The sequence below is a fragment of the Laetiporus sulphureus genome (genome assembly GCF_001632365.1).
Source record: "Laetiporus sulphureus 93-53 unplaced genomic scaffold LAESUscaffold_22, whole genome shotgun sequence".
Lineage (NCBI taxonomy): Eukaryota > Fungi > Basidiomycota > Agaricomycetes > Polyporales > Laetiporaceae > Laetiporus > Laetiporus sulphureus.
Genome location: NW_024468531.1, coordinates 469858 through 482342, shown reverse-complemented (window position 1 = coordinate 482342; position 12485 = coordinate 469858). Strand labels below are relative to the sequence as shown.

At 45.1% G+C, this 12485-nt stretch overlaps 2 protein-coding genes across 2 annotated transcripts; both read left to right on the top strand.

Moving 5' to 3' along the window:
- Positions 1–741: 741 nt before the first annotated feature.
- Positions 742–1104, top strand: LAESUDRAFT_654097 (uncharacterized protein; the record flags this gene model as incomplete). The annotated part of the gene is made up of 1 exon (XM_040904468.1): positions 742–1104. A coding segment is annotated over one exon (363 nt), but the record flags the coding sequence as incomplete, so codon positions are not given.
- A 961-nt stretch (positions 1105–2065) lies between these two features.
- On the top strand, positions 2066–2945 carry LAESUDRAFT_714526 (uncharacterized protein; the record flags this gene model as incomplete). The annotated part of the gene is made up of 3 exons (XM_040907073.1): positions 2066–2259; positions 2395–2659; positions 2730–2945. The coding sequence occupies 3 exons, from the start codon at positions 2066–2068 to the stop codon at positions 2943–2945; spliced, it is 675 nt and encodes a 224-aa protein (XP_040763918.1).
- Positions 2946–12485: the final 9540 nt, after the last annotated feature.

The following is a 12485-nucleotide window of genomic DNA, read 5'->3' as shown; positions in this document are numbered from 1 at the left end:
ATCAGACCATTTCTGCAATTGTGTGAGCATGATTACCTGTGGGTGATTGTGGACCAGTTTTCATCCATGGTACATTTGGTACCTGTGATCACCACTATCAAGGCATCAGAACTGGCTTGGTTGTACCTTAAGGAGGTGGTACAACTACATGGCTTACCCGAGACTATCATATCTGATCGTGACCCGAAGTTCACGTCGTGGTTCTGGAGCGAATTGCACTGATTGATGGGCAATAAGCTATTGATGTCAACGGCTTTCCATCTGCAGACAGACAGCATATCCGAGCATGTGATACAGATGGTGTCGCAGATATTGCGTAGCATCGTTAAAGTGGATCAGACCGATTGAGCGGAGAAGATCCCGATAATTGAGTTCACTATCAATTTGACCGTCAATGCATCGACTGGGTTCATGCCATTCGATCTGAACTATGGTCGCTTACTGTGAATGACACGTGAGCTTGCATGGGAGCCAGTCATGCCTGGCATTTGTGCGTTTGCAGAACGGGTGCTTGAGAATGCCACGATAGTGCACGACACTATTATCGCAAGCCGTGTCATTTAGACACACTATGCAAACTGTGGCCATCATTCTGAGGATGCAGAGGAGCTGCAGCAACATTTATCAGTGGGCAAACTCGCATATCTGTCCACTGAAAACCTGAGCCTGCTGAAGGGGAGGGCAAAAAAACTCACCCCATGGGTTATCGGACCCTACAGAATCATCAAGGTGAACCCAGCCTCATCCACCTACACCCTCAAACTGCCTGAAGCCTTGCACCAGCATTGCATTAAGCTGACATTCCACATCTCATGGTTGTGTCTGCATGAGCCAAACGATGACCTGCTGTTCTCCTGCAGGGATGTCGCCGTGTTCTATAACTTCAGTCAGCCTGACGAGGAGGAGGTCCTTGTCAAGGACATCATTGCTCACTGCTGGAGGCATAATGCCATTCAGTTCTTGCTGCAATTTGAAGATGGCGACGTGATTTGGCAGACCTACAATGTCTGCAAGGATCTTGAAGTGCTCGACCATTATCTCGACCTGCAGGGAGTAATGGACTGGCATAAGTGGCTGAAGCGGGCAGCTGCTACTCACCTGTGACCTTGGGACCAGACAGCAGTGGTGTCATGATGTGGCGATAGCCATGCTATGCAGCAATGCCTCTATGCAGGTGGCTGAGACCATGGCATGCCAGTGGCACTGGGTGATTAGTACACCCCATGCCTGTGTAATGTGCATGTGACTGTGGAGATAGGGCCATGTGCACTGGTCTGGAACTCAGAACTATACAGTTTTGTTGCAGTGGCTGCCTACCAATCTGCCTTTCTAATCTTTTGTGGGTCTGCTATGCTTCCATCAAACGTGTCCTCTGACGTCCTCGACACGTTTCACGCATCTAGCCTTGTGTTATCAATGGCTCCTACCCCACGCTACTCCTTTGGACATGGATTATTGGGTGACCATCCAGCCCATGAGGCACCTCACAAACATGCATTGTCCAACTCAGCACATCGTTCATGTGCCCTGGACCCACATGAGGGATCTGTTCACCATTGCACACCCACGTGGCTGTGATACCTGTGCCCTGTTCATGAACCACGTTCAGGAGCATGTTAAACAGTCTCATAGTTTTAACATTGCTGCTGATGCAATGGCTAACTCCTTTTCTGACCAGCCTTACCAAAAGGGCTTTGAGCACAGATGAGAGGCTGCATGCAAGGACCACCTATCTGATGAAGACCCTACTGCTGTGATGCTGGAGCATAGGATCCACGCTCTGGAGCACAAGCTGTAGCTCTTGATGTTACCTGAGGAGTGGCTCACCTATGAGCAATTGCTTCCTCTGATGCCCCATGCTGCTTCCTCAGTGGCTCAGTGAGGAAGGGGAAGAAGTGTGGAACCACCCCGACATTCATATCAAGTATGTTTGCTGACACCACCTCATCGCACACATGCTATGGAGCTGACATATTGCTGAGGGCTGCTGAGACAGTCTATGACATGGTCTAAACCACAAGATAGGGAACATGATATGGGACTGACCAGTACCTATCAATTCTCCATGCCTTTGAGCATACAAGCCCCCGCATCGAAGGTGGAGGCCCAGCAATTCTTAGTAGGCATGATGACGTCAACTATGGATGGAGCAAAGGCTGCAGAGGTCATATCCTCATGGTTCCAGGTCGCACTGATAGCAAAAGCATCAGGGCAATCAGGACTGTCAGATGCACAAAGTTTCATTCTCTGTGAAGCGAAGTGACCAGAGTGGGTGAAGAAGAAGCCAGGCTTGGAGATTGAGACACGCAAGCTGGTTGACTCATGCTTCAAGTGAAATGGCACAGTGGATGATCTGCAAAACTTCTGCTTGCAACACCTGAACTGGTGGCTCAGGAAAGTGCGTCACAATCTGGATTCAGGTGCCCTGGCAGAGGAGGACCTACGCGTGTACTATGCCATCAATCAGATCGCCACGCTGATGCCTGCACATTATGATTTCTCCCAGACAATCTCAAATGTTGTGGCGGACTTACTGTGTGACCTGAACAACTTTGCGCATCATATCAATGCAGCAGGTGTAGACCTTGCCAGCTGCCCAACTGTTGTTAACCCGGTGCTGTTTGGCCTAGAAATGGCATCCCTAGAGGCCAAAGATAATGTGCGCAGTTCGTTAACAGTGACTCCACAGGATATGGCACGTCACCTTTTCACTTGCGGCATTATTCCAGATGACCCGACCTCGTATTTCATTGGGCTGGGCAACCCAATACTTCCACGAGCCCAGAAAACTGAAGCAGGGCTATCCCGATTCTATGAAGGGCAGAGCCTTCAAGGGCCACAACCTTCACCCGAGTTCTCGCAATATACCTGGCCCATCACATACACCCATCTCAGCAGATTCCCCAGAACTGCTCAATGAGGAGATGCCCAATGTGCACCACTGACCAGCATTCGTCGGCATTAAAAATGCAGGGAGCTTGCTAACGGTGCTGATCTAGGTCACGTCACTTGTGCGACTTGAAATGACAGAAAATTATATGTTCCAATATGTATGTTCCCATTATTGTCTTGTCAGGTAAAACCATGACATACACCCTCCCCCTGCAGAGTGAGTCACTGGGTCCAAAGGAAGTGGACGTGGAGACAATCCATCGAGCATTGAAACACGATACAGGAACCAGTGAGAGCGATCCAACTGGCATATGAACCAGTTAGAACGAGTCAAATGAAACAGATATAAAGGTGAGTTGGGAGATTAATTAGAGTGGATCAACACATCACCAAGCACAAGTGCTCTTTGAGTTCATGCATGTGCCAGTGCGGCCGCAGGTGTCGACAGACCTTTGACGAAAGGGAGATAAGATAACCGATCATCTAGTCACATGATCTCAGATCTCTCTCAGCATAATCATGTGACACTGAGCTCCTCGGCATTGTGTCATATGTCGCAATCGTCATGACATCATATTGCATGCTCAAAAGGAGCTCCATTTCCATGGGTTATTATTAGACAGACCAATTATAATAATTGGGACAAGTCGTATGATTGTAGCACCATCCAGTAGAATAGCATGTGACTCGCTTATTGTGGTACTATATAGTAGCTAGACAATCATGTATATAAGGACCAGCGAGATGAGGAGAGACCCTCAATCTTATTCTCCTTCATCCACCACTACCATCATAAAGGGGTCTTACCAGACACTCTCAGTGTGCTATACATTCATATTCACTCTCATATCTGTGATAGCACCGATCACCCTGTCAGTAAGTCTTACCTCGCAGACAGCAAGTCAGCCTCATCAGTGGGCACGTCGTATCGTCACAGTTCATCACTGTAGGCTTTCACCCAGAGACCCTCAAGGGGACTCTTATTTTGAGTTATCTATCTTTGTCATCGACGTGCCATGACATTAGAATAAGACTGACCTTTTATGCCTCAACCAAGTGTCTAACACTGGTTGCCACGCATTTTCACTCAGAGATACATCCATCCAGGGCAGGGCTATTTCCACATCACTTCCCTCATACACTTTCTCCACGTCTCTACCGCCTAAGCCACTTGCTTCCTTCAAAAGGAACAGCATTGCACCTCAAACCATCAACGGTACCGTTACGCCCAATGGACATTACCATCCCTATCAACGTCAGCCTAGAGTCTGTCGCTTGACTCAAGGCAACCTCATTCAAGCACAGCGGCCTAAAGGCGGTTCCATAGGTCATACAGCCAAATGCTGAATCCAGAGCATGAGGTTAGCCTTTGAATTAAAAGCATTCCCAAGAAGACACCTAATCTGTCCACCCTGCTCCTACCTCCACATCCCTATGCTACCTTTTCCACCATCGACATTATCAACTTTGCACTCTCTAAAAGCTATCATCCCTGTGGCATCCATGAGAATCTCAAAGGGATGCTCCCTGAAAACATCGATCCCACTGTATATGCTGCTATTCAGTGGTATAAAGTTTTGCAGCAGCCACACATCGCTGTCAAGTTCACTGAGGAACAGATAAAGTGTCGAAACAGAATTCTTCGACACCTAGGATCAATAAACGCACGAATTGGAGATGGACACAATTTTACTTTTGTCAATAGGCACATTGCTATTAAGCTTTACGTAGGTCTAGGGAAGATCTCCTTTAAAGGAATCAATAATGAGCAGGCATGGGTAGGAAAGGAACTAGTAAAGTTTGAGAAGGAGTCGTGCTACTGGCCTTACTAAGCCAGTTATATCAATTTGTATCACTTGTACATGCCGCGATATAGTTTCAACTTCATCTATCGAAACTACATCGTTTACCACTACTTGGAGAACGACGAACTTCATGTCGCATTCACCACATATTTCATCTACCAACCACTGCTTGTCACCTCGCCAATCATCCTCCATTACAACTCGATCAATATCGAGTGAGACTATATCTGATACACATATTTTCATCTCATTGACATGGGCTACGACATCCACAACCTGGTTAAAGACTATGTGGAAGGACAAATTTGAGAGTTTGATGCTAGACTCTACTAAGAGGATGAAGAAAGGTTTCAACAAGTGTGGAACGAAGACTTCCCGCTAAAGCGCATCTGAGACCAGTGGCACTAGAACGAAGGAATAGACTTATTGAAGAAGCACTGCTACAGGAATGAGAGCAACAACTCTATCAGGAGTTGACAGAAGAGGACCATGTTGCCAATAACACTGATCCCTTCTAAATTATCATCAAACTCATTCCCCCTCTCTTCCACATCTATTCCCATGTCCCAATACAACCTCGATAGCATTATGTTCTCAGAAGGAACTACAAGAAGTGAGCCTGCAGACCCCTGGAGGAGTCAGGCCACTTCTCAATCATAAGAACCAGAAGCTGCTGCCCCTGATCCAGAACAACCCACAAGCAGCACACCAAAGACATCGGGAGTAGTCAGAAATCCTTCACCTTCAGTCTTACCAGAATATGTCACTCCCTCAATGTGGGAATGGAATGGTGTACCCTATGTGACTATTGAAGAAGCAGCCAATGCAGCCGCACCAGCCACAGTTCCAATGGACGTCAAGGACTGAGTGATGAATATGATCCGCTCGTTCATTCTAAGGGATGTAGTAGGCTCCTACGAAGCTCTACACCAAAAAATGAATGAAAGACATGAACGAGTAGCTGCTAGCCTAGAGGATGGGATACTGGCCCGCATCCACATCAAAATAATGGCAGTGACAACGTGAGACCAGCTAAAAATTGCAAGAGTGCAAATCGGCACCCTCTTTGCTGATGTCGAAAGACTCACTAAAAGCAATACCACTCTGGCAGCCAAAGCCCAAGCAATCTGCAAGGACTTCGAAGATTACAAGGATGAAGTAAAGGGCTTGACAGATGCTCTTTACACAAGCATGGTCACCCTGAAGGAGGCTCAGGAAAAGACCACTACCTACATCGTTGGCTTAGAGTCCCGACTCAACAATGCTATCATTAATGCACTTCCACAAGGTATCCAACCACTGGCTGGCCAAACCACCCAATCGCCTCAAAGAATTAAGCTTCCAGACCCCCTGAAGTATTCAGGAAGGAAATCGTCGGAGAACTTTGAAACCTGGTTCATGAATCTTCAAATTTGATTGGACTGTAACAACTTCACCGACAATAAGGACAAAATTCAACAGGCCAATGCTCACCTTAAAGAAGAAGCTGCTCTATACATGAAGGAGTACGCAATCAAGCTCTCGTCCGGGCAACCCGTCGGCACATGGGCAGAATATATAAGGAAGTTGGAAATGGCTTACAAGACACTGGACCCCAAGCACACAGCCCAGTCACAGCTAGATGTGCACTGCGCAATTCACCATGAGACAATGATCACTTTCGTGGAGAATTTCAGGGCTTATGCACCTGAATCAGGTTACTCCAACGAAGATTTGATCATCAAGATCAGGGAACAATGGTCGCTACATATTCAAATGGTGATGTCAGTCACAGAGATGCTGGACCCCACCAAGATCCCAATGGACTGGATGGGGTATCTCGAATTCTGTCTAGAAATTGAAATTAAGCACCTTCAGCAACTCTCAGGCAACAAGCTCACTGGACAAACCTCAGGAAACAAGGTGACTGCCTCCAAAGATCCTAATGCCATGGACACAAGTGCACGAATTACACATGAGCTTTCTGCAGAACAAGATAGGTGGCTGGCAAATAAACTATGTTTATTTTGTGGAAAGCATGCCTACGAAAGAGGAAAGCGATGTCCCTCTCCTAAACCAGAATACAAGGGAAAGTGGTTTCAGACATGACCTGCCCCAAATCAAGGAAAAGGAAAGGGAAGAGCAACCAATGTGCGACAAGTGGAAGAAGAAAGTAGTGTGGCGTCATCATCTCAAATTGCAGCATTGAAACAAGCAATTGCTGCACTTCGTGGGATGAAGACAACCCCAACTACTTCCTCATCCAGCAAAGGCAAGGACAAGGTGAAAAACAAAGGCACAGATGCAGCATCAACAGCATCAGCATCTACTGTCAAAGACACCAGTGTGAGAATCATCGAGATTGACAAATTCTCAGAGGATTTTCAGTATGAAGTGTAGATAAGTCTGGTACTACACTTCAGGACAATTGTATTAGTACCGTGAGAATGAATGTACCTAGTGACCATCTATATATTGCATCCGCAGGTTTTTATAAACATTCGATCAAATTGCTGATAAAATTCGTATCACAGAAAATCCAGACAATGGCACTACTGGATTCAGGAGCACTCTCTTGTTACATCGACAAAGCATTTGCTCAGAAACACAGATTCACGATGATACCACTGAACTGTGAAATAAAAATCCTCAACGCAGACACCAGCCCTAATAAAGGCAGTGCAATTACTCATTGTGTAGTCACAAACATCTTAATTGGGGGGCACCGATCAACTGAAAGTTTGCTCATCACTAACCTTGGATGCATGTCCATGATTCTTGGCATGAAACTCTTACAAGAACATAACCCCCAAGTTAACTGAGAACACAGAGAGGTCACATTCTCAAGGTGCAGACATACCATGAAGCAACAAGTTAGAGTAAGCGAGGAAGAAGTCAGCCTTCTATCGCAGCCTCAACTTGAAAATGAAGCAATTCTCCCTGACGTACACAAAGATGATGGGTGGGATCAGAAAGACAACTTCATTAACTGGATAGACTTGCAAGACCAGGATCTTCATAACATGGTGCACGACATCCTCGGCATAAGCAAGAAGGTAAAGGAGCATTTGGTAGAACAGCCGGCAGAAGAAACACAGGACAAAGAATATTGGTCCAAATTCGTCCCTCCAAAATTTCATCAATTCAGAGATGTGTTCTCGAAGAAGAGCTCGGAAAGAATGCCGATGCATAAGCCCTATGATCATGCAATGGATCTTGTCCCAGATGTGGCAACTCTGAGACTGGCAAAAGTATACTCTATGTCCTTACGAGAGAAGAACTCGCTCGATGAGTGGATCGGTGAAGAACTAGCTAAAGGCTATATTCAACCATCTAAATCCCTGTATGCCACCCCAGTATTTTCTGTCAAGAAAAATGATGGTTTTCTTAGACTAGTCCAAGACTACAGGGCATTAAATAGCATCACAAAGAAGAACAAATTCCTGCTTCCCCGAATCAATGATCTCATTGACAGACTCTCAAGAGTTAGTATATTCACTATACTAGATCTGAGATGGGGGTACAACAATGTACACCTCCGCAAGAGAGATAAGGAAAAGGCAGTGTTCATTACCCACCATGGATTATTTGAATCAACTGTCATGTACTTCAGATTCTGCAATGCCCCTAGCACTTTTCAGGCAATGATGAATGACGTTTTAGGTGATCTTATTCGCACTGGAAAGGTGGCAGTCTATATAGATGACATCATCATCTTCACGGATAACCAAGAAGAACACAATCGTATAACTAAGAAAGTTCTACAATGACTCAGAGACAATGACCTCTTTGTAAAACCCAAAAAGTGTCACTTCGTGACAACTTTCATCAAATTCCTTGGTCTCATTATCTCTAAAGGGTCAATACAGATGGACTCTGAAAAGGTAGATGATGTTCTCAAGTGGCCAGTGCCCATCAAGGTAAAGCAAGTACAAGTGTTCCTTGGTCTGGCAAACTGTTATCGATGATTCATCAAGGATTTCGAATCGATGACCTGACCCTTGACTCTATTAACATGTAAGGAAGCATCGTGGAAATGGGAAAACCCTCAACAGAAGGCATTTGAGGCCCTCAAAACTGCATTCACTTCCGCCCCGATCCTAGCACTCCCCAATGCAGTCCGTTCCTTCAGACTGGAGACAGATGCCTCAGACTTTGCCACAGGTGCTGTCCTAGAACAGTTGAGAGAAGACGAACTCTGGCATCCTGTCGTCTATTACTCCAAATCACTCAATGAACATGAGCGAAATTATGAGATTTATGACAAGGAAATGCTAGCTATTATTTGGGCATTGGAAGAATATCGGCAATACTTTGAAGGACATCCTCACCTAGTTGAGATATGGTCAGATCACCTAAATCTTACCTATTTCCGACAAGCTCAGACATTGACCAGACGACAAGCTCGTTGGTCACTTTATCTTATACGATTCAACTTCATTCTCCATCACTGCCCTGGAAAGATGATGATGCATGCTGACCGTCTATCCAGGAGGCCAGATCATGAGAAGGAGGTGAGCAGAGACAATTCAGGGCAAACTCTACTTCGACCTGAATATTTCGCCATCCACGCGATCTCAGCCACTCATTCCTCCGAAGTTGATGATGCTCAACTTCTAGAAAGAGTGAAGTCAGCACTACAAAATGACAAAATGATCAAAGTGTCACAGATTTTCACCACAAAAGTCCGCACGTGACTTTTCTCATGCCACAGATTATGTGCTTCACCAATTTCTCATGCCACTCAGCCACAGATGCCATGCGTAGAGATCAGGTGATAGTCCATATCACATGTTATGGTCCAGACCCGTGGATGATATGGTCGGACCTGTCTATTCCAGGATACAATAGAGGCACCCATTTGGGAACAAAGGGAACAAGGACTATTGTTATGCATCGGCCTTCCGCTTCCTATTAGTTTAGCCAGAAGCCTAGATAGGCACGATGTGCACACGCATTACTGCGGCAACCATCGATCTTCCCACTTATTGTTCTACTTCCAGACATCCTATTGTTTCATGTACGGCCATTAGCTTATACCCGTAGATAGGTAGCTTAGGTAAGATAGCTCACTGTATGTGTATATAAGACCAGCCATGTAGAGGACGAAACTTCAGATTGTTTCTCCTCGTCTACCATCTGTAGCACCCACTGAGCTTACCAGCTCCTTGATATATCTCTCACCCTTTCCTGCACCTGCCACATCGACTAGTAAGTCAGAGGCTCTTGCACCACATAGGGTTTAGGGGGATTCATTGGGATCAGGGGGATCAGGGTGGCACGTTCCACGTGACTGTCCTTTTTTAGTCTTTTTGATCTCTTGTCCGGTGGTACCGTGACACAAAGTTTACCAGCACCTACTAAAAACTGGCAAGCGAGAATTCAGAAAAGACCTCCAAGAGTGGAACTTCGAGCCTGGATTGCTGCTCAAAAGAGGAAAGGTCTACGTTTCAAAGAATTCTAAGCTATGGTAGGAGCTGATCAAACTACACCATGACATCTCCATGGTGGGACATCCAGGCTGATGGAAAACTCAAGAATTGATCAGCCAGAACTATTGGTGGCCAGGGGTTACCATTGATGTTAAAAAATATGGCCAAGGTTGCGTTACTTGCCAACGAAACAAGTTAATGAAACAAAAACCTTATGGACTATTACAACCTAATTCAATACCAGAAGGACCTTGAGAGGTAATCACATGTGATCTAATCACTCAATTGCCCCCAAGTCCAGATCATAGGGGGAGAAAAGAAGACAGCCATACTAGTTGTCATCGACAGATTCACCAAACACGCTCACTTCTATCCAGTGGATGACACTGTGACTGCATCACAAGTTACATCGATTTTCTACAATGAAGTATTCAAAGTATTCAAACTTCATGGAATACCTAGGCAGATCATATCTGATCGAGGAACACAATTCACAGCCAAACTATTCCAAGAATTCTGCCAGAAGCTTCACGTCAGATCGACAATGTCAACAGCTAATCACCCTGAAATGGATGGACAAACTGAACGAGTTAATCAAATTCTGAAACAGTATCTACGCATGTACTTCAACTATCGACAAACTGATTGGACCACCTTACTGCTCACAGCAGAATTTGCGTACAACAATCATGCTTCAGAATCAACAGGTTTATCTCCATTTTTCATTGAGCATGGTCAACACCCTCGAATGGTACCTGATATATTGGAAGGAGTACAACATCCACCCCTGAAACACTTGTTCCATAACTGTGATCAAGCACAGGAACAAGCTCATGCCGCCTTGTCATTAGCAGCAGAAAAGATGAAATGGTATTTCGATCTCAAGAAGCAGAACATCCCTTTCAAAGGAGGAGATGAAGTGCTCATTCAAGGAAAAAATCTTCACGTTAAAGTCAAAAGCCAAAAGCTGGTGACTCAAAACTATGGACCATTCAAAATCCTTGAAAAGATCGGAGCTGTATCATTCAAACTGCAATTACCAGTGGACATGAAGATCCATCCCATGTTTCATGCTTCCAAACTAGTCATGTTCCATCAAGACTTGATCATGGGATGTAAACCCCCTCCCAATCCACCAACCATCATAGATGAAGAAGAGGAATGGGATGTGGAAATGATCCTGATTCCAGAGTCAGGTACAATAAAACCCAGTATCTCATGAAGTGGTTAGACTGCGACCACAGCAACAATACTTGGGAGCCCCTGGAAAACCTCACCAACATCAAAGGCAAGATAGAGGAGTTCCACAAGACACATCCAGATGCTCCACGAGCAAAGCCACAAACACGCAAAAGACATAAAATTGCCATGACCGATCATCCTGACAAATTCATGATCTTCTACTGCACACACCCCAATGTCAGAGCACCTTATAAAGGATCTGCTGGGGCTGTTGGCTGGAACGTTAAATTAACACAAGATTTGCAAATCTCTCTACAATCCCGAATGGCTTGTAGGTACAGGGCTAGTGGTAGAACCCCCAAAATGGACATATATCTGAGTAGCACCTCGAAGTGGGCTGGCACTCAAAGGAATTAATGTCGCAGCAGGAGCAATTGATCTGGACTATACAGGGGAAATAAAGGTTCTCTTAGTCAACACAACAACTGAACCTTTTAGGATCCAAACAGGCGATTGTGTCGCACAACTCATATGTGAATAGTACACCCCAGTAATTATTTCTGAGGATGACAGTTCAGTGGTCCGACAGACACAATGAGGCATCAAAGGCTTTGGCTCATCGGGATAATGAACCTTGAGAAGGGGGTGATGTCATGGTTTTATCTGACAAGACAATAATGGGAACATACATATTGGAATATATAATTTTTTGTCATTTCAAGTCACACAAGTCACATGATCTAAAGGGAGATAAAATAACCGATCATCTAGCCACATGATCTCAGATCTCTCTCTGCATAATCACGTGACACTAAGCTCCTCGGCATTGCGTCATATGTCACAATCGTTATGATGTTATATTGCATGCTCAAAAGGAGCTCCGTCTTCGTGGGTTATTATTAGGCAGACCAATCAGGATAATTGAGACAAGTCATAAAATTGTAGCACCATTTAGTAAAATAGCGTGTGACTTGCTTATATGGTACTATACAGTAGCTAAACAATCATGTATATAAGGACCAGCGAGACAAGGAGAGACCCTCAGTTTTATTCTCCTTCATCCACCACTATCATCACAGAGGGGTCTTACCAGACACTCTCTGTTACGGTTTCAGCACTTCATGGTCACGTGACAGTTTACGTTGCACGTGACACTTACTATTTATGGTTCATAGGTCTTGTGGACATATTCTAG